Source organism: Athene noctua, chromosome 13, assembly GCF_965140245.1.
Source record: "Athene noctua chromosome 13, bAthNoc1.hap1.1, whole genome shotgun sequence".
NCBI lineage: Eukaryota > Metazoa > Chordata > Aves > Strigiformes > Strigidae > Athene > Athene noctua.
In genome coordinates, this window is record NC_134049.1 from 4226317 (window position 1) to 4249372 (window position 23056).

General features: G+C 39.3%; 1 protein-coding gene across 4 annotated transcripts in view; it reads right to left on the reverse strand.

Moving 5' to 3' along the window:
- FBN1 (fibrillin 1) overlaps positions 1-23056 on the reverse strand; it is a 159038-nt gene that overhangs the window by 71322 nt on the left and 64660 nt on the right. For all 4 annotated transcript variants that reach the window (XM_074917728.1, XM_074917729.1, XM_074917730.1 and 1 more), the window contains exons 10-17: positions 19371-19529; positions 15647-15805; positions 14198-14338; positions 13257-13376; positions 9666-9791; positions 7423-7545; positions 2467-2589; positions 1033-1185 (exon numbers count right to left, since the gene is read on the reverse strand). In XM_074917728.1, coding sequence (XP_074773829.1) covers positions 1033-1185; positions 2467-2589; positions 7423-7545; positions 9666-9791; positions 13257-13376; positions 14198-14338; positions 15647-15805; positions 19371-19529 — 1104 coding nt within the window. The remainder of the gene's footprint in view (positions 1-1032; positions 1186-2466; positions 2590-7422; positions 7546-9665; positions 9792-13256; positions 13377-14197; positions 14339-15646; positions 15806-19370; positions 19530-23056) is intronic.

Here is a 23056-nt window from a genome sequence, read left to right on the forward strand (position 1 = left end):
ACCAGCAGAGGCTGCTGGAAAGGCTCCTTCCTACCCTGCAAACACCTCCTTGGTGTTTTGCTATTCTGAACACCACAGCATGTTATAAAATGGTGGTCACCAAGTTCCTGTTGAAGAGCTCACATCAGCTCCACCAACCTCATTTATTGCAACTGGTTTTGTCTCCCTAAAGCTAGCTGTTAAAACTGAGATTTAAAAAATAAATCTCAAATTATTTTTGCTTACAAAGGAGATACCACATTAGTATGAGATGCTTTTGAACTACATATCGAACGGCGTATTTTGTTTGTAGGCAACAACATACTTGCTGAGTGAGAAAACACCACTCAAAGTTGGGCTTCAAACGAGCTCCCTGCATTCAGTCACTTCCATGAAACCAGGGTCTCTCTATTTACTGGCTTCATGACAAGGACTGTGTCAGCACAGTCTTCTTGGAAGAAGTCCTTTCCTAAAAGCAGATTCTGCCCATGAGAATGATTAGGATTGCTCTCTTGCCAGAGAGAAGTTACGTTCCAGACAACTTTGCTTGGTGGGGATTTCAGTGAGAGACTCAAGTATTCTCAACTGACTTCACTGGACATTTGTTTTTGCATTGACTATCCAAAGGCTAGTTACTGTATAAACAATTTCAGATCACCTGAAGGATATAGAATTCAGGCAGCAAGCATCTGACTGACAGGTGTACGTAAGGATTTGAATATATGAATAACTCAAGAGGTTTCCATGAATAACTTGAGTCCAAAATTGTATTTTTTGTTATCCATCAAAACGGAGTTTGTTTGAAAATCTGGTTTAATGCATGCAACAACTCCAGACCCAGATATCAGCACGTACTATTGCCTCAAAAGATTCTCTCCTGTACTCTTCTCAACATGCAAAATAGCAGATTGCTCAAAATATATAACGTTATGCAACAATTTAACCCTCCTGATTTAGGGTGCAATGTTAATACAAAACTATATTTTACCTTTCCAAAAATAGTTTATCAACCTAAAGCTTAGATTAGAGTATTTACCAATAAGTATGTTATACCTGAATTTTGTGCTGGGCAGGGCTGACAAGGCTCCCCAAAGGCGTAGTCAGTGCTGGCACAACAGCACTCTGATTTTGTAACTGCACCGTTTAATGGTCTCACACATTGTCCTCTCTTGTAGCCACCATAGCATGTGCTTCGCATGTGTGTATCTGAGGAAAAAAAAAATCTCTCTTAATCCTGCCATAGCCAACTGCCATAAATTACAAGTATTAAATGTAGCTCACATGTCATAAACACTGTAAAATAGCTGTCAAAACAAAAAATCTTTCACCGTTTTCCTATGCTTGTCACCCACCTATACCCTTAACTCTACTCAGGACAGGAAATTCTTCCTCATGATCCTAAGAGTTCAGACATACAAACTAGTTACTGAATTTAATGACTTAATATGCATTAGTGAACTACTAGGGGAACGATCAATACTTAACCTTGACCTAGCAAGAAGCCGTGGGGAAAAGGGACAAAAATCTCTGCCATGTGACAGGGACTTTACTCACTTTTAAACTGACAAGCCCAGTGGCAGGATCTCAGAGCTGGAACTAAGTCTATCTCAAGACTTCCGAAAAAACTCCGTACTGTTTACTTTACTCCCAGAGTATGAGGAGTGATTTGATTTTAACAAGTATTTTATGTCCCCCTCCCAACTTTGTTAGTTGTCTCTGATTCATCAAGGCTAAAATCACCACTGGTACAACACCCTGGATTAAGCCCACTAAGGCCACACTAAAGCCTTTGTTTTCATTTCATACCTGAAAAAAGGCAGAATGAGAGAAAAATAAAAACTTGCATAAGGAAAAGATCACGAAATATGCTGTTGTTAAAAAAAAAAAAAAAAATTATTTGCTTGCAGAAAACAAAAAGTCCGTAATGCTATTCCAGCGCATAAGATTGAAAATGTTTACCTTTTAAGGTCCATAGGTGATGACATTTTTCACTTTTTAAAAACTGGCCCATAATGGCCCTCAGACACATTAGAATTTTAAAATCAAACACCTCGAACATCACTCGCTTATAGAGAAACAGGTAGAAGTGGAAAAACTGTTATGCCCCACTTTAAAAAGAGGTGAAAGAGTAATTAAATATTTGAGCTTAGTGACGAAGGATTTTACATTGACAGAAATGGGGCAAATTCTCACCTATGCAAAACTGATACAGCCCTACTCACCTCCAACAGCACTATGCTATACAGTCTGCCTGACCTTGTGATTTGGCCCACACATTTCTTCTCTTTAAATGGAAAGGAAAATTAAAAAGAGCAAAATGGGCTACTACAGTATATGTCCCAGAGCTATTGGTATCTACTATAACTACCACCCACCAATCCACGAAAAAATGGTAAATTCTACATTCAAATCTGATCTGTCCATTGTCTAGCATTAATGCGTTAAGATCAGTTAATTATGACTCGGCACAAATTAAGCTTGTCTTACCGACACATACGCGTCCATCCAGTCCTACTGCAAGGCCAGGGAAGCATTCACATCTGAAAGAGCCATCAGTGTTGACGCAGCGCCCGTTCATGCATATTCCAGCTGTCTCACACTCATCGATGTCTGTTGGAGAACAGAATGAGCTTTATTAGAAATTAAATTACATAGTGTTCAATGCCTGGCTGAAACTTGCCTTTGTGCAGCTTATTTTCAATGTATCCTATAGAAAAATATCAAGTGTAAATGGAAACTAGTTCAAGTTAAGGATTTATTAGGAACAATGATTAATTCATTCTGTGAAATGGAAGAAGAAAATGCAAAACGCAGGAGAAATAAACAGAACAAAACAATTTTGCTCTCCTTGGAGAGCAAAAAGGTATTGCATTTTCCTAACTTGTCCCAGGAGGTACGTATTCCAATTTAAGGGTCATTCAGGCAAAAACATAATCAGAGGAAGGAGGAAACTGTGACTGCTAAAACAAAGGACTTCTGTGGTGTGTAATAGGACATTCCCTTTCTGTGTTAACAGTTAGCTCATGCTGTAAGAAATCAGTCCAGATAGCAAAATTGAATCTTTCACCCCTCCCAAGAGGTGCCTTCACAGGGCCACCAAAGAATTTCCCTCCCTCCCACTGCGGGTTCAGTTTTTGGAAGCACTTCTGAATTTCCACAGTCAGAACGTCGTGTCTCTCTGGTGATATGCATGACAATTGGGTTTTCCTATCAGATGCTCATTACAGCCTGTTTTATAAACCTTCAATGGACTCCGGTCTTGAAAGGAATTTGTTAATGATTTGAGCCCTGAGCAGTTGCCGAGTACAAGCTACCATCTTTGTCCAACAATAGTACATTGAACAATAAGACCCTTAGCAATGAAATACAAGAATGAAGCCTTATAATATTAGACTATCACAAAGGGATGCTAAATTAGTAAAAAAAGTATACAGGCTGTGTATCATGTTAATAATAAGATCATTCTCTAGGCACAGAAAGCATGCCATTATTTTATAAGTGATTAAGAAAAGGAGTGTTTAAAATATTGTTTGGAAGTATGTATAACCTTTATAAAATAATCACTTCATAACAACTCTCCATAATATATACAAGAGACAGTGTGTGTGACAATTTCCTTTTTTCTGACCTTAAAAGGGCAAATTGAGAGTGAAACACCTCTGTGTTTTACTTAGTTTGTGTTGTTTGGCATAAAACATGGCTTGTATGATCCAAGATTCCTTTTTCAAACTGCATTTTAAAATAGAAGTTATATTTAAGTACATGGGCTCAATTCATTTCTACTTCATCCTGCAATCTTTTGTTCTGTTTCACACAAATCTTAAGTGCTTTTCCCACTTTAAATTTAGTCCTTACTCAGTGTAAGGAAAAACGGAGTTGGGACTTCAAAATGTGCCCATACTATTTAACAGTGTAGACAGTTATTTTGTTAGACAACATTGAAATACTTTGACAGATACAAGTTCTCCTAAGAGAAAAAAAATTAAAATTAACTTTCCTTTTTTAAGCTTACTTACAGAAACAGAAATGCAGTCACTTTTTTTCTGTAGTTCATTTTTAAAAAAGATTCTGTAAGCTAGTAAAGGGTGAAATGTGCCATCCGTTTTCTTTTGCACCGATTTAAAAATGTGTTGAAAATACTGTTACAGATGTTTTATAGAAAGGTAAAGTGGGTCACTTAGAATTGCACAGATCAGCTGAAAACCTGGCTCCAGTGAAGATGAGGTAAAAAGCCTCTGCTTTTACCAGGGCTGAGATTCCACCCAGTAAATCAACTGCACATGCAAGCATAAAGTCCAAATTTCTAACCTTGACAAGGTTCTTCTGTGGTAAAAGTCACCATTTGGACAACTTCAAAAACATTCGTTTTTCCGGCTTTTACCAGCATACCTCAACCTGGTTCTGGAAAACCAACTAATTCTCCATGTCCAGTGAGTTTTTTGCCTTTTCTGCTTAGGTTGTTCAGTAGTGCCAGCTGGGTACAGTAAGTCCTCTAATTTTAACCAGGAAAAATTTACTCAAACTACTAAACTGCCACTTTCAGTTGCCTCGCAATAGCTTTCAATTTGCGGAATTCCTGTTTGGTCTAAAGACAAAATGATGTATGGAACAGAAATAATGCTTTAAACCTCTGCTTGCCTGATGTAAGTATTTCTGAAAAATCATCAGCAAATCATCAGCAAAAGAAGCTACTGATGAATAAGTTTAGTATGTCTTGTATTACAGGGAATACACAAGACTATGGTGTAACATTCTTTTTTGGCATGTTACTTCATAAAGCCTGAGTGGAATTTTTTACCAGACAGCCAAGCATATGCCCTGTACTTATACTTACATTCCAATTTTATGGAACTAAGTGTCGATTACAGTATCCCCAACTTTGGGTTAGAAATTCTTCTTAATAGTTCAAAATTCTGCTTAGAGTGCACCAAATGAGATGGGTATAGGAGCGATGTGTTGTACACTGCAATTCTTAATTCCTTTGTTGAACTCCTAAAGAGTCTGGCAAAAACACATGCTCCGTTTCATATCAAAATTGCTCAGGCAGGTAGCCAATCTGCTGCAGAAATGTCAGTTAGTGCACACGCAGGTTCCCAATGTGCATGAGCACTAACTGCATGTGCAAGCGTGACCTTAAGAGTTTAAGCTCGTGTAAGATCTTCATGCATTCGCTTCACAAACAAATTCAGGATGTGCAGTGTGAAGAGCGGTTTCAAAGGCTAACCATTCTGTAGGACAGAAGGTATTTACACGTGGTGTGTACATAAAGCACTCAATAAGGGTAAAAATTAAAATGTACAGGAAAAGACATTATTAAAGATAAATGTTTTAAACTTTTACCAATATGACTGGAGACATTTAGCAGAGGGTTGTGCGCTCTCTAGCCACTACATTCCTGGAAATTATTTCATGATACTCTGGGCAAGTGGAAGAAAAGAGACAAATATGAAGTTGGGAAAAAGTGTAATTTGGGTGTCAGGGTCTCAAAAGCTGGTTTGATTTTGACCCAATAGCAATTTTAACACATAATGAATGTTTGCATGCTCATTCACAGAGAACAAGGCTTACTCTAAGTGTTGAAAAGCAGTGGGAGAAATCCTTCATTTTACTATAAGATGTGTTCCAACTTTCAGTAGGAATCAGTTGAGTTGCTTGCAATTTTGGATAATTTTCAAATATTCTTCCTTTGATGCACAGAAGTAACATTTCTCTAGGGCCAGAAACCCCTTTTTGGCTGTATTCATACTCCTGTTTAGCCAGGAGGCAATGTAACAGAGGCTGTGAAGTTGAGTATCATTGGTTTTTAAGTAGTCTGAAGCAATTTACATACCATCTTCTTGGATGGCATTTCAGTGCACAGAGTGATGTTAAAAAAAAAAAAAAAAAAAAAAGAAAAAAAGATGCTCAAGGCAAAAACCAAGACAAGCATTTGGGCTGAGCTTGCATCAGTTAAGTCACATCCCTGCTAATGACACAGAGATCAGCCAGTGGTCTTTGGGAACACAAGTGACTGATGTGCCAAGGCCTGATGGGCATCAAATTCTTCCCTGCCAAGTCTGAGACCAAGTCTTGCTGCTAACCCACACTCAGACCAGCTGGAAAACAAGCTTTGGCAAAGCACAGACATATAGCTACCACTTGGAAAACAGGTAAGAGCAGAAATAAAGCTGATTGCTCTACGTGTGTGAAGGCTGCAGTCAACACAGCCAGTAGCTGTTAAGCTAAGGAGACACTTGTATGGATCTACACATTTGGTCATTTGAGAAACTAAAGAACAATTCATTTGCCTAATCAAAACAACTCTATTAGGAAGAAAGAAAGAACTGGGTCGTCTCTCATTATAAATACGCGATTTCCCCACCTGAAGGCTGGGTAGCACTGTCCTGCATACCTAGTGCAAAAGTTATCAAATGCAAGAGCACTTCCAGATGTTTTACTGGATTTATTGGCCTGGTTTGGATCTAAAGTCTAAGTCTAAACACCATGCAGTTTGGATTTGACTGGTACAGTGTTCAAGAAGTAACAGGATCCAAATTAATTCACCTTTCAAGTCACTAACTCTCAAAACCAAGTTATTTATTCAAACATTTACTTTGATTTACTTTTGTTATTGGTGCGCAACAAGACGTTGCTCTGTAATCCAGTGCGACTTTTTTTTTTAAATTTGCCAAGGTGTAAGCAAGCACTTTTTCTGCCTTGATTCCAATAGTTAAAAGACTTACAATTTTTCAAAACCATAAGTAACTTGGCTCAGCACTTGTTTATTCCTTATTTCAACTTCTGCTTTGTGCCTATAAAACTTGTTGAAACATGAAGATTTATACCCATAAAACTTCCAGTTCCTGACAGGACCGAACGGAAACTCTGATGACAAAACTAGCAACCAGAACGCTGGTGTCTCCCACAGGGGGTATTGCTGAGCTAGTGCAGCAAATGGAAAAGACAATCTTGCTGTGGTGCTCATATCTGCATGTCAGTCACACAGAGCGCTAGGCACTCCTCGGAGATGCTGTATTGACTAGGAACACCCAGGCAAGAATGGGTGAAAAACCCAAAGAAGGCAATGAGCTATGATGTTTGGTTGGCCAAGGCAGAAATCTTTTAAAAGGCCAAACACAAAAAGTGAGATATATTGGAGCCAAACTGCAGAAGACCTCATAGGCAAAAACCCCTGGAGTTTAACTAGGTCAGATCACACAGTCCCTGATCAAAGAATATTTCCCACTGGCTGGTTAGTTCAGTTGCTCAACACTGTGGAGAAGACTGAGTACCGTCTTGCACAATGACAAATCATTCTAGCTGATTAAAAAAGCATTATCTGACGAGAACTCTGCCCAGTATTTCTTGTCCCCAAGGATCACTGTAAGGAAATAAGGCGATTCTGGAAGCTACCAGAGGCATATGACTCACAAGCTTTGGGAACCCATAATTTATTGTGCTCACCTCTGCAATAGCGTCCATCAGATGCTAACTGGAACCCTGGTTTACAAATGCATTTAAAACTGCCATCTTCATTGATGCACATCCCATTGAGGCACATGTTCCTTATGCTGCATTCATCCATATCTGAAAATGTACATAATAGACATAATATTCATACTGTTTAAGTAAAAGAACCCTTACTAATTCTATCCAAAAGATAAACCTTAATTTCTTTCCTCTCAGAGGTGTATGATAATCAGAAACATATGATGGGACATACTGCACTATCCTAGAGGATGTGTCAAAGCAATAACTCCATTTTTTCATAATGAATCATTAACATATAAAGGTATGTATCCAAGAAGAGCAAAAAGAATGAAAAACAGATGAGAAACTGGACAACTTAAGAACTGCCAGTTGGTAAAAAACATAAAAAAGTAAGAAAGGTATGTAACTGAAGGTGTGCAATCTTGGCGTAAATAGAAGCCAGGTTAGAAGCAGCCTCCCATTTGGAATGGTAAACACAATTTTATGTTACTAAGAAGACCTGAAACAGGAGGAGTGAGCATTTGTGTTTGGAGTGAAAGCTTTTGTAACCCCCATTGGATGAGCCTAAGATTTATGATGTGAAAGAATTCCCAGCACTGTGCTCAAGCATGCATTCTGTAGGCACTTTCATCATCAACTTCTGTTTAGAATAAAACCTACTTCTTCCCTAGATTCAGCACGACAGGTGACATAGGAGGGTGCTTACTAATCGCAGCTTCATACTAGCATTAGTCATCCTCTGAACTAATGGCACAGTATGAAGGCTTCAAATAGGAAAAGGTGGAGGTCCCAGACACTGCTATTCTGAACCCTGCACAGTTACTCATGCAACAACAATAATAAAAAAAAAAAAATAAAAAGAGATATTTCATATCCTCTTAGTCTTTATTTGAGCCTGGCACAAATGAAATCAGTTTTGGATGTTACAGCCAAAAAAATCAGCACTGTTTACCAGTTTCATCTAAAGGACGATACACAGTTACATTAAGGTATGGCACAATGCCATGGTCTTTCCTGATTAGTGTGTGTGCACATGTATTCCTAAGAACAAAATTCAAGGCATTACAATGCCAGAGATGAAACCGTTTCATAAGTGGATGCAACAGACATTCTGGCAACATATGCAATGGAATTAAAAATGTTTTACCAGACTGCTGATGTCCTGGTTCTTATTACTATTAGCACATGGTAAAATTTCCCTTGGTGGGAAAGGAAGAAATCAGAATCAAGTTTTTTTCCAAAATATATTAATTTCCAAATCTATTTAGTCAATATTGTTCAATAATAAGATGTTTAAAAAGCAGCTTATAGTGCTAAACTGTATCTAAAAAAGATTCAGGAAAAACAGAGTCTTAAAATGTCTGTCTCTACCAAGGATTAACAGAATCACTACTAGCACATAAAATCACTGGATCATAATGACATTACAATATATTCAGAATCGTGCTATTTTCCTTAATATTGCAGCTGTCTTGGACAGAAATTACACTTCTAGACATGGTGTGTTTTCTTTTTACTTACAGGCTAAGTCAGACAAAAATAATTTATGATCTAAAAAAAAAAAATCGTGTATCTATCCCAACCAGGAATTTTGGCATTAAGTCTTTGAGCTGAATCACTGAGATAATATTCTGCCAAAAATGTTTCTAAGAACAGTGCTTGAAATTCCTTTAACGTATGAATAGATCATTGGGAACCCTCCCAAGGACCTTGGGAAGCATGATAAAGAACATTCTTCTTTTTCCCCCCTTTACTAAAGGTCTGAGAGGTAGGAACACATCAATTATGTTTACAAATTTTTCTTAAAACAGTTTTTATGGGTCAGACCAGACTGCATCTACATAAAACACACTGCTAGTCACCCAGTAAGATCCCATAAAGCATGCTGTTAAACACACAGTAAAATCAGGCAGCATGTGACTTGCGCTCCGTTTTAAAATGTACCACTCCCATCAAAGAAACTGCATTGTGCGATAGTGGTATGTGCTATTTCTCCTGCTGGACAGACATCCCGTTGAGGATTGCCAAGCCAAGGCTCCAGAACTGGCTGCAAAAGACAGTTTACTTGCCCTCCCAGATACAGCAAAAGGTATTTAGAAATTTGATTCCTTGTTCCTTCCCTTCCCCCCCACCAGAGGTCCTCTTCTTTTTCACTGACGTGAATAACCTCTTGCGGCTGTAATTACTCATACAGAATAACTTCAGAAAAGTCTTACCTTCACAGTTTTTCCCATCAGCTGCCACTTGAAAACCAGCATTACACACACAGTGAAAACTGCCATCTGTATTTATGCATCGTCCATTATTACAAATACGTCCATTCTGTAAACATTCGTCAATGTCTGAAAGCCAACCGAAAAAAAACCAAAAAAAATATGTGAGGGGTTTTCTTTCTTTACACTCACAAGGAATTTTTCCTATTTCCCCTTCCCCTAGGCTTTTAACCCTACATGGAAACTATATTCACCTGAAATATTATTTATTTTGATTTCCATAACCGAACATTATGGGGGTGGAAAATGTTCATCAGCTTGAAATTTCAAGTTGCTGTGACAGAATTTCAGTGAACATTACCCTGCAGCTTGCTCAAACAAGAATCAGATCCTTTTAATTGGGTTTTTTTGCATTTTTGTTCATCATGAAAAGATGTTTACTGAAAGTTTAAGTTAACAATAGCTAACCACTGAAGGAAAGATGGGGGGATCTTGTCTTTTGCTGTAAGATAACAGGAAAGTTTGAGACTTTCCCACCTCAGAAGATATTTCTCCTGCTTATTTTATATTTGAAACATCAGCTCCTCATTTCCCTCTCTCTGCAGGAGGTGCTTGGCAAGGGCTTTGGAGGACCTGAATAGTGATATCACACGAGACTGGCAGCTCTCCCTCTCCTCCAAACGAGGGGAGAGGAGATGCTGAGACAGACTGTCTAGACATTTTTCAGATTGCTCAGTGTTCTCCATCAAGGCCTGGACCATCTCCCAGAGATTCCTGCACACAGGGGACTCTGCTCACAGAGATCTCAACTAGCACATACAGACCTATCTATCGTGCAACCACGCTGTCTTCCCAAATATCCTGGGGGTGCCCTTCCCCAGCCCCCCGAAGTGCGTTGCTGCACTTCAGGATGAAGCAGAGCACAGGGTGTCCTCCCAAGTGCCCCTGTTCTCTAGACACCTATCTGAGGAGGAACTGATGCCTTGCAAAATTGTGAACCTCTATTTGCTTTCTTAGCAGCACTGTAGTTCTGGGAAGCTAAGAAATCCCTGAAAACAACTGTTCTGGAAGCAAGCAACCAGGCCAGCAGAGAGGCAAGAGCTGTTCAAGTGACAGCTCACTGCAGTGGCAGCTTGCAGCCCTCCTGACTTCCAGCAAAAGCATAGAGGCTTGATAAACGAGCATCACTGATCAGCAGTGCATAAAAGTGAGTTTTCTCTCTGCTCAGTCCCTTTCCCCTGACTTTTGTGGCACTGAGCTGACACTGAGCCTGGCTTCAGCTACTTCACCAACTTTCTTCCTTAGGACAGGCAAAAATGCTACAGCATCTGAAGATTTTTCTGGCCTTTTAGCTTTTAGAGTTCATTAGGATTTGTACTTCCATGCATCAGATGCCATTTAAATCATAGTGCAGAAAATTAACATAGAATCTCATTGTTCTTTAAATACACACAGCTGGCCAGAGACCCACCACTATGTTATATTTCTAATTTTCAAATTATGAAATAATATTGTGGTGGGTTTTCCAACCCAGAGAAATTTGCAAAAATCAAAGCTCCCTTCTCAATGAAATGTCTGTAATTGCTGCCATCTCCATGTAAGGTCTGACCCCCTCCTCTCAGAAATGTTGGGTAGATTATAGTAAGCACTAAGCTTTGACTCCCATACATTCCTAGCTAATCGTCACAGAATTTCACCCTTTTTTTAGCTCCATTTTACATCTCTCCTTCCGCAACTAAAAAGCATTTTTTGTTTGGTCACTAATCATAATGTGACCACCTTATTCATCTATGTCTCCAATTAACATATTAATCCAGCCAAACTCTTACTAGATTTATAAGGGATCCTAGTAACAGTTGAATCAGTAGCTTGCAATACAGACTGCAGTGTTTAACCAGTCACCTATCAGATTCTTTATGCAGAAAAAAACTCTCCCATGGAACCTCAGAGGAAGGAATAAATAAACATCTGGTCATTATGGAGACTTCATTTTTCAAGAATGGATGTAAGGAATACATTTCCAAAAGCATATCAGCACAGACACATTTGTGTATGCAAAAAATAAAACCTCAACATACAAAGTAGTCATGCAAAGTAATTTTACAGCAAATGCTGACTTTGGCAGGCACTAGTGATATATGCATATTTTACCAAATGCACCCCACTAGCCTGTTTCTTTTCTCTAAACTGGTCCTAAAAATTCCTTCAGAAAACAAAGATTCTGCACATCCCAGCATTTTCTGAAGTGCCTGTCAAGCAAGCACAGTTCCCATAGACTGCAAAGGAACTGCTAAGTGACCACACTTTAATGCCATTAAGCTACTGGGCTTCTGACAACCATGTGTTTGTGTAATGAATCAGTCAAATTAAAAGCGTGTGACAAAAATGACTCATGAGTAAATTTATCACTGCTGAGACTCCACTTCAGCACTCCTTCACCACTAGTCAGCTGAACTATGAAGATGCTTCCACAACATGGCTGTTTGGCAGCAATTAGATCAAATACTCCCAGCAACATGCAGCAGTGGTGCTGGCTCTGCATGCCCTCCTGGATTGGAGTAGGATTCCGTACCACAAATACCTTTCTGATTCACAAAGGGAAAAAAAAAAAAAAAAAAAAAAAAAAAAGCACACTAATACAGATAGCTTTCTTCTGGCTTTTTAGAAACTCTGTGCTTCAGAATGAGTGCATGCCCAAGGAACCCTCCTCTTAGTGTAGAAAGCAAAATATGAAGACAAGCTGGGACTCTGAGCATTCAAACATGCTGTTTTATTTTAGATGCTTCATTTCTCATGGAATATCCAAGTAGTCGTTCATTCTCCTGCCAGAAGTCTCTCGTTATGACTTAACTATTAAGGATTGCATCCACCTTTACAGTCAAATTCCCACCCAAGGACAGTTTGGGAGTCACAGAGCCCTGACACAGGGATGACCACTAAGGAGCTGAGTTCCCCACTCCCACAGGAAGACAGGATGAAGACTGTCAGGACTATTGCTGAGCCTGGTCTTCAGAAAACCACCAATGGGTATTCTACAGTTTCCCCACCTAGACCTTCCCATTGCTTCACTAGTTTTCCAGACCTTATTTAAGTTTTCATTGCTGTAATTTATGTTTAGTTCTTTCTCTGACAGCAGGCAGGGACAACACACGGGCACTGTACCTTTATATTTACCCACTGGAAGACTTCTCTTTCCCTCCTCCTCTCTTAGTCTTTTAACAGTCTTTTATAGGTAAAGGGTTTTTCCAAAGAATGGATGTTTAATTGTCCTTGAGATCCTCAAGAATCAAAAGAAAAAATGTCTCAGTTGTTTACAAAAAAGAGGAGGGAGAGGGAGGGGAAAAAAAAGATGTCTCTTCCACTTAAAAGGCACAAATGGTGCCAAGATACTTTCAGCAGAAGACTAAATGTCTGTGTTCATAACCCAGTCTGTGAACAGCCAGCTCAGGCAGGTTAATAATTTTTATTGCCATATTCGATTTACTTTGTTTAAAACCCTCATATTTAACACGTCTGTTAAATTTTGCTTAAAAACCATTTTCCCTGCTGGTACCTATACAATAGTACCAATATGGCTATAAAACCAAAATTTACCTCGGCACTCTGTTCTGGTTGGCGTGCTTTGATATCCTATACGACACTGGCATATGTAGGATCCCTGGGTGTTCACACAGTCTCCACTGATGCATGGATTCTTTTCACATTCATCAACATCTGTAGAACACAGACAATATATTTTTATTAAGACATTAGTTTAAAGTTATTCAGGTCTGTAGGGGTATTTTATTGTTTTATAGTTGGAGAAATAATGTGCTTCAATCTGAAAGGAAAGGGGACACCACTGAATTCCAGTAAAAGGATCTCATGTTCTAAGCTAAGCAGGAGTTGGGAAAAAGGAGGACTCAACGAAAAAATATTGCATGTGTGAGAGGTAGAGGCCTTAATTCCACACCTCCACATTCCCACCCCCACTGGGAAGATAGATTTTGACAGAAGCAAAATCTTACATGTAAGAGAGAGCTAAGCCTTGCTCCTGTCATCAAGCCCTGGCTGAGTTCCAAAACTAAAGGGCTCAAGAGCCCAACAAGATGAGCTGACAGAGGACTTGTAAATCTTACTAAGCCCAAACCCATGATTGTTTTTTCCCTCGGTGTTTTTTTGTTGTTTGGTTTGGGGTTTTTTTTTAACAATAGGTCATTTACATACTCAAAGAGCTGGTAGCATATTAAAGAGGCCATTTGCAAACACTAATAAACACATTATAGCCACAGGTTAGTAAAATAAAAAATCCTTCTGTATAATTTTGTGGCAAGTTACGAGATTTGTTAAATAATGTATTAAAGGCAAAACTGCTGTAAAAGTAAGTTTGCAGTTGAAAGCAATTAGTTCTTGGAAGTCTATTTACTGGGGGTTTTTTTTGGAGGGGGGGGGTTGTTTTATTTAAGAACTCAGAGTTATTACATTGTGTGGAAAAAATATTTTTTTTTCTTTAAAATAAAATTCCCCTCTGTGATTTAGAGCAGAAAACGACATACCAATGCATTCCCCTCTAACATCCAGTTGGAATCCTTTGTTGCACTCGCAGCGGTAGCTCCCAGGAGTGGGAATACAGCGCCCATTAAGGCAGAGATGTCGGAACAGTTGGCAATAGTCAGTGAAGTTCACCGGCAAGATCACTGAAATAACAGAGTTGGATAAATATTTTAATAGTTCGTCACAATAATTTTTGGTAATCTGCAACTTGTGCAGCATTTTCCATTAAAAGTCAACACTTACCTTCCATCACAACGTGAATTACACAGTAAAACCAGCACTGGAGAGAGAAAATGGCACTTTGACTCTTAGAGATTTGTCTGAAAACAGCTAGCACCCACTGATTTTTTTCATTGTGGCAAGTCTGATCCCGTTTTCCTCTTTCGCAGGACAAAAGAGGACAGAGTCTACTCATACCTAGCGGTTAAGCAGGTACGTGGCACTGCAGGGACTCCACTAAAAGCCTACAGTAGCAGAGAGCTGGCAGGCTGGCTCAGTTATCTTTGTTTTCATAGATAGCAGAGTAAGAGGCGGGCAGGGATAACCCTGGCAGGTATGCCTATACGCTCTTTGGCAGGCAGATGTGAGCTGGCTCTGTCCAGGCTCCCAGCTGACCAGAAGCTGTGCAGCTACGTCAGTGCAGCGTCAGGCCTGAGTTAACATACTTTGCCTCAGACTTATTAGCTCAGCTTGGTGCTGAACCAAGGATAAATAGTTTCAGCTGGTGCCAGTGCAAGCAGAGCCTGCTTACATCTGCACAGAGCATGGGCAAAATGAATTTGTGTTTACTTGCAAAAGAGCATGTGGCTATGCCAAAGGATTTCAGGTGGCACTGCAGACTATTCGTGTAGTAAATTCCCTGAGCAAGGGACAGAATGAGGAATAGATCAGTATTTTGCTCTAGCTTCCTCCTTGCTCTAGAGAAACCTAATCTATCTATGCATATCACTGAGGAGGTTTTCTTTGCAATGGCTCAGCCTCAGTGTCCAGCAGACTACTATTGTGATTGAAACATTTCCTACCTGGCCACCCAAGATTGAGGAAAACAACCTGAAAGAAGCTGCTTTCTCCCAGCCAAGCCCTTTATGTAGGTAACTATCACCATCTAATCAAAGAGCTATTCAAGTTCCTTAATGCTGACAGGCAGCAAAGCTCACAATAGCCTTAAAATAACAGCGATGTAACTACTGCAACACATGGGCCTCAGTACAGAAAGTGAGGATGTAATTTTTGAATCCTGTCTTAACAGGATAAACACTACCAATGAGGTAGAGCTGCTCTAAGATACATGGTAATCTAGCTATGATTAGAAGGATATCCAGAGACTATATGTCCACATAAAACAAGCAAAAGATACCAACAGCTGAAGGGAGCACATTGCTCCCGAGAAACACGTTTTTAAAGAAGATAAATGCAAACGGTGCAGGGAAAGGTTATTATTATTTTCTTACCATGAGGCGGTGGAGCCCGAGATGGATAGACGATTTCTGGCTGTTGAGGAGGGTAAACCCCAGGAAGGAGTGGCGGAGGGATAATGTCAGGACGGCCCGGAGGAAGGTCAGGTCTTGCTGGCAGCATAGCAGCTACTGTGCACAATTTGCGATACTCATCTGAAACAATGAAAGCTCTTTTAGACTCTTGTAGCCTTTCCATTTAATCCAACTCTCCCCCTTTTCGCAGTGTTTCACATTAGCAACAAAAACAAAACCTTAAATAATCAGGAAAATCTGAGCCTGTATGTTTTATTCATAGTAACGAGCTTTGTAAGAAGATAACAGAACTGACATTCTGGATATGAAACTGAACAGTGAGGCAGGGACCTGATCTTACAGAATCACAGACTGGTTTGGGTTGGAAGAGACCTTAAGGATCATCCAGTTCCACCCCCCTGCCATGGGCAGGGACACCTTCCACTAGCCCAGGTTGCCCAAAGCCCCGTCCAACCTGGCCTTGAACCCTGCCAGGGAGGGGGCAGCCACAACCACGCTGAGCAAACTGTGCCAGTGTCTCACCAATCTCACAATCAAGAATTTCTTCCTTATATCTAATCTAAATCTACTTTATTTTAATCTACTTAGTCTTCTTCAGGCAAAATCTTTGATGAACTCAGTGTGAAGTTTACCTAAAGAAGGACTTTTGGACCCGATCCCAAGTTAATTTAATACAAAGCTTGCCACAGAGTTAGAAAAATACTGAACAGGGAAAGAAGCCCAGTTTCAACTGGGTTTCTTAAAAGTTAACCTCCTAAAACAAAGAAATATAAGCAATGAGGCAAACCCAATTAGAGAATGAATACACTAACACTATTTCCCTGTGAAAATGAAGTTTGCCAATAAAAGCAGAAACCAAATGAGGTGCAGTCTAAGGAGTGTAGACAAAGAGAAACCGAGTCAGATCTACACCAAGTTCATCCTTTTTCAAGATGATGGGAAAATCATCTATTTTGCTGTAAGCACACTCTATGTTGAGTGTTATGCATTCTCCTATTGTTTATCTCTATTAGTGGCATCTGCCCTACTGCCCCACTTTTCCTCCTGCCCCTGACTCTTTTGTCTTTGGGAAGTGTGGGTTTGGAACTTGCAATCCAAAGAATGCACGCAGAGTATCACAATTAAAGACCACACTTCCAGCTGACCTAATTCATGTCCACAATTCGTGCATACGCAAATAACTATTTGTGCAGCCAGTATCTTTGAACTTCAAAATTTTAAAGTTTATGGCACAACAGGGGAGAGGAATTATATAATGAAAACAAAATGCTACAGAGATGCGTGAATTCCTGAAACAATATAAAAAATGAGAACTGAAAAATAAATTCAGTGTTGGGAGAACTAAGCTGGATATTTCAGCCTTCAGCACTTTCATCTCACTTCTATTTCCACCTGTAAAACACATTAGAAGCTCTTCCTGAATCACAGAGGATTTGTTAAATAAACATGGCAGCCTAAAGTTCTGCTTTTCCTGATTATGATCTTTGCATTTACTTTAATGCTCTTAGGTGAGCCGTTTGTTTCACGTGTCACTGCATTTCCCTCTATTATTCCTTTCAGTGGTTTTAATCTTTAAATCATTCCCAAGAAGATTTTATTGTATTACATATTGTATTTTGTTTATTTAGGTTTTCCCCTAGTTTTCTAGTTTGCCTATTCATATGTAAGCTGAAAGAAACCTCAGTCAGTGGTCTACCTGTGATAAAACAGAGACACTGAGAAGAAACTGTATCTGTGTATATACATACATAAATTCCAATATGCAAATGTTTGCTAATGATGGTGGTTTTAATAGTCAATACTCCAATCACACATCCTCTACAACCCACTGATCAGTCTTTGTGAAAGAAACAGTACGTTTTTGGTTTTTTTTTTTTTTACTCCAGATTGGTAATACCCAATTATCCTAAGCCAATCCACTAGGAGCCTGGGCCTCCCATGCAAAAAGAAGTCACAGCCTTGGGGCTGCCCATGGGTGGAATGGAGTTAGCACACATGAAGGGACTGCTGAGGTGAGAATTGAACACACACACGGCTGGATGCCTGAGATACCCCTTTTAAGGTATTTACAGTGTCAATGGTAAACCCTGTCATTCCACATAAACAATTATTGCCGTGTTACGCAAAGAAATACAGTGCAAGCCTTTTTTATTGCAACTTTAATCTCCGTGTATAATTTCTAGCAATAAACAGCGTATTTTATAGTAACATCTGGGTCTGCTGCCCACATTGAAAATGCAACCGCTTGGTTACATTATGCAGCTAGTGCTCCACTTTATATTGCAGTAAATTTCCATTTCAGAGTTAGAGAGACTTTGGGCCACTGACAGCTCTAAATTCCTCATCTTGCTTTCTCAGGATACATTAAGGCATAACTGAACTTGATTAAATAATGACAGCAATACCTTACATACATGTAAGGCCTTTCAAAGAATTTCAAAGCACTTTTGAAAAGGGTAATTTATAGTCTCAATTTATATCCCAAGTCGGGAAAAAAAAAATAAAGACAAGGAAAAAAAAAATGTGGCATGTAACCATGATCTGGAAGACCTTGCATGGATTTATGAGTCAGGAAGTCCTGGGTTCTAGCTCCTTCTCCACCACGTCTCAGTCTGCGGTCTTGGCCAAATTACTTCACTTTTCCACCCAGTTTATTCACCAGTTAGATATGAATAATTAGAAAGTATGTAAAGAAAACAGGGACTGTGTTAAGATCGAAAGCTTTCTCCTTGTCTTTCTATTTCAGATAAGTATCAATAGATTACACTATTTTGTTAGCATTATTCTAGGCAGTCTTGGACATTTAACATGTTTAAATATTATTGAGATAGTGACAGAACCAGGAAGAATCTTCCAAGAGTTCTGATCATAGAACTCTGCTGCAGTATTACGCAGTTTCATTCAAAGGATTAAAAACAAAAACAATAAACACTCCCATACATAGTCTCTGACAATTTCTTCAGAGTTACTCGGCTACAGTGTTATGGCCCCCATTCCTCCCTAAACTTTGCACCTCCCCTGAGTTACTCCCATCAATCCTTTTCTCGTATTCCTCTTCCCTAAAGCATTTCATTTGGTCTCCAGTCCTAAACAATATCAAAAGCATCTTTCCTCCCCTCCCTCACACTTGGTTTCATAATACGCTCACCATCTCTAAACTGAGCTCTCACATTATCCGGGGATCTCAATACACAGGGAGGCGATAAAGTACAGCTCATTTCGGTAGCAGACAGAAATCAGGTTCTGTGTCAAACTTGAGGAAATAAACGGCACCTCAAAGTTAGATATAAAAGGATGGCAACCCCAGCTTTCCAATAAGAATGAAACTGCAGAGGGAATAGGGATGTATTAGAAAGCTCTAGTGGAAGTAACTTGAGCCTGAAGAGGATGTTGAAAACAAACTCTGAATCAGGTGACGTCAGAATAACCAATCTACAAGACATTAATTAGCAACAGATAAAATCCTTTGCTTACGTCTGCTTGCCCTAGCCTCCTGGGGGTCACAACCAACCTGCTGTGGGAGGCTCTGCTCTGAGCAGGTGGCTTGAACTAAATGATCTCCCAAGGCACCCTCCAGCCTCAACCATTCTGGGTAGTTCTTTATTAAAGACATTACCGATAAAAGAAAAATCACTGCCTAATTCAGTGTTCAACCACGCTCATAAGAATACAGGTGGATTCATACCGGTGGATCTGATCGGGCACATTTCAGGAGCGGTGGCTGCACCAGAAGACCAGCATCGGCCGCTGTCACAGCAACACTGCATTTTGGACAAAGGCTGGGGGAGCTGGTTGCCACAGCGTCCGTTGGTCAGGGAAGAGAAGCAGTATCCAGGACGCACATCTACCAGGAGAAAGAAATGGGATATGTAATCATCAGTCCCGTGAGGAATGTGACTTTCACAAAAGGGAAAGGTCCTGTTTTTCTTGGTTGATTACATTATGGATGACATAGCACTTGCAACATTACAATCAAAAAACAAAAGGCAGAAAAGCAGAAAAATCTGGGTAATGTTTGGGCAGCTTTGGATTCAGGTGTAACACCTCCTGCGAGAAAGCTGAAGTGAAATATAGAATAGCAATGAATTAAGGGAGGCAAAAATAGAATAGAAATATGCACTCAGTATATAATAAAATATGCTTCTGTGCCCTCAAAGAAAAACTGTAGTGTCATCTCTATTAAAGATCGTATCGGATCAATTCTGTTTAAGTTCAAATTTGAAAGCCACTGATGAACAGCAGTAAACTTACAGCACTGCAGCTCTCAAAGCATTAAATTTTTATTAGTCATGGCTTCCCCAGCTGAAGTATGTAGTGATTTGACAAGATATAGGCTTGCAGGCAAGAAAGAGCAACACAGCTTTAACTGGTGCCATCACATTGTTTATGGAGATGTGCCGGCTTCCTGTCTGAAAAGGGTAAGCACGTGCTGTACAGAGAACATCTTGTACCCAGTTTCCATACACTCAGCTCTAACAACATTGCACTGAGATCCCCAAGCTTAGAAAAGGGAGAGAAAATGTGGATGGGAGAAAAAAAAAAAAAAAAAAAAAAAAAAAATTAAATCTTGTGATAAAATCTGAAGCCCTGACCAATTGTTTCACAATATGTCATATCATGTCAAACTCAATATAAGCTGTGGTGTGATTTGACACTGCACAATAAACCAGACCAAGTTTGCTTCTAAAATATATGAATGTTTGCTGTCAAAATGTAGAGGAAAAAGTTGGAGCTACAACCTTACAACAGCAGACACTATTCCCTCAAGAAACAGTATCTCAGTTATCCAGGGCATGGTGGATCCATCTGTCTATAACAGTGCTTTCCAGTTTACTAGTTATTCCCGTGGATATAAAAAAAAAAGCAGGGAAGTTTCTTATTATTTTGAGGAAATTGATATATAGTGATATGTTGGGAGAGTCTGTGATGGTTCTGCCTTTTATTAGCTGGAACCCTGAACACGGATATTACTGGCAGTACAGCTAAAAGAGTCAGTTGGCCTTTGATTCCAAATTTTACTTAGTTCACTCGTATTATCATATAATGGAAATCTGAAATGGAGGAAAAAAAAAATTACTCAGTTCTATGACTGCTCCTCCATTTTCTCTTGGCACCCAACTAAACTGCCAAAGACTCCTTAATCTACCAATTTAAAAATCAAATAAAGCTCTGATGCAAACTGTTCCCTGGAGAGAAAACTGTTCTCCTGTATCCCTGGAGAGATATTCACATTCTTGTGGTGGTAGGGTGGATGGTAAAGAAGTCAGACTTCTAACAGATCTTATCATCATCCTCTGCATTTCATCCTTCTTAGTTTTGGTCATTACCAAGTTTTGAAACATTTAAAATCAGTAACGGGCAGAAGTGGCAAAAGGATTACATCGGATCTGTGCAAGCACACAATGTGCCATAAAAAAGTAAACATACAGCAAGCATCTTTGTCTACCTACGGGTGTAAGAGATTATCCAAAAGCCACATCATTTTCAGAAAAAGACAGTAGGTTTGTGAGAAAAAATGCTGAATCTTTCCATATTCCTAATCAAAAGTGATTCTTTTTTTTCCTCCTCTTTAATGGTAAAACACACAAATAAGGGCAAGAACAGCAGGAAACAACTTTTTCACCATTTCAGCTTTTAATATTTTAATATTTTTGTCTAAAAAAAGACAGTATTTTGAAAAGGCAAAAAATCACCACAAAAACAACTTTCAAGAAAAATGTTGCTTCTTTAAAAGAATAAGCCATCCGAAAAGTTAACACTGACCAAATAAATTTATGCCAGCTGGAAGTATGGGCTAGCAGCTTTCTTCATAGCACATTTCAAGTACTTGGGTTGAGATGTCCTGTTCTGTTTCTGCTCTTCAGCTCTCAGAGATATTATCTTTGCTTTGTCTATTCTAATTTTTAAGGTTTGTAATAATGGAACTCCCGTTCTTCCTTTGGATGTTTGGCACCAGTTCTGCTTAGTTTGAGTCCCATAAGGGATACATTTCTCAGAAGCACTTCCTCATCTCTAACCGAATAGACACGTTCAGCTAACACTTTTCACTTAAGACAGGCACGTTGTAATTAAATCAAGATTACATGTTTTGCCCAGCTCAAATACAGATTTGGGCTCTGTCCTTGTTAATATGGCAACTATGCAATCTGCATATTAGACATGAATCCAAAATATCTGCAGATAATTAATAGTGCTTCCCATTTAGCACGTTTTGCCTTGGGACACAAAGCCAAAAATTTAATGATGGCTCATAGTCTGGCATATTACTTAACACAGCCTGTCATCATTTAAATACCCAATTCTTTAGTTGAACTACTTTAGCCTACAAATACAGAGGGTAAAAAAGGCTGGAAAACTGCAGGAATGTAACATGGGTGGGAATGTTGGGCAGTCCTGACTAAGCAGTGACTGTAAGAAGTATAAAGCAAATGGATGTTGGGCATCCCTAGAATTTTTTTCAAAAAGAAAGGTGACTCTCCTTCATCAATATTAAGTACAAGCAGCACCCAATGATTTAATGATCCATAGTCATTTAGGAGCTATTCATCTGAAGCAATAAAAGCAGCTCCTGCTGGCATGGATCCAATCTACCAAAATGCTGTTCTTGGTAACAGAAGAAATATAGTTCATTTTTCACAACCTGCAGAAATAGAACGGCATCATTCAAAATGAATCATAACCCAAACTACTTCCAGATCTCTTGGGGAAGTTAATAACATTCGGTACTTCTGTCTGTGAAGTTATTTTTTTCCCCATTTTTTTCCCAAATGATTTTTTACCAAAGGTACTACACAAGGTGCTCTCCTAAACCCCAGTGATGGCACAGTGTTTTGAGCCTTTAAATAAACAAACCAAAACTTGAGGAAATACATCTTCCATTTGATTCTCGAATTAGTGCTTAGAATTCAGCACTAGCAGTGAAAAAAGAAATTACTGCATAAAAATTAGGAAAAAAAAAATAATTGAATACTTGACCCGCCTAGGAGCAGGCTGTATGCTTCCCAGAAGCAATAAGTGCTAACACGACTCTTTCATGGCTTTGGCACTGCAGTGACAGTCTTAATTCACACAGTCCTTTGATTCCTGATCTGGACTTTGGAAAACAGGTTCCTGACCTGTCACAGTGAAAACCTGAAGGAACAGTATCATCATGATGTCAAATCATCAATATCATGAAAGCAGATACAAATGTCCCACACCTAGGTTATCACACTACTTCCTTTAATGAAAAATACCTGCATTCGGGTCACAACACTTAAAATGAGGAAGAGAAAGCTGTTTGGTGTGATCACCTTCTTTCTCAAGTATATCTGTTTTTCTAAATGACTGCTGAATAGAACGTGGACGTGAATATAAATCCAAGACAAACAT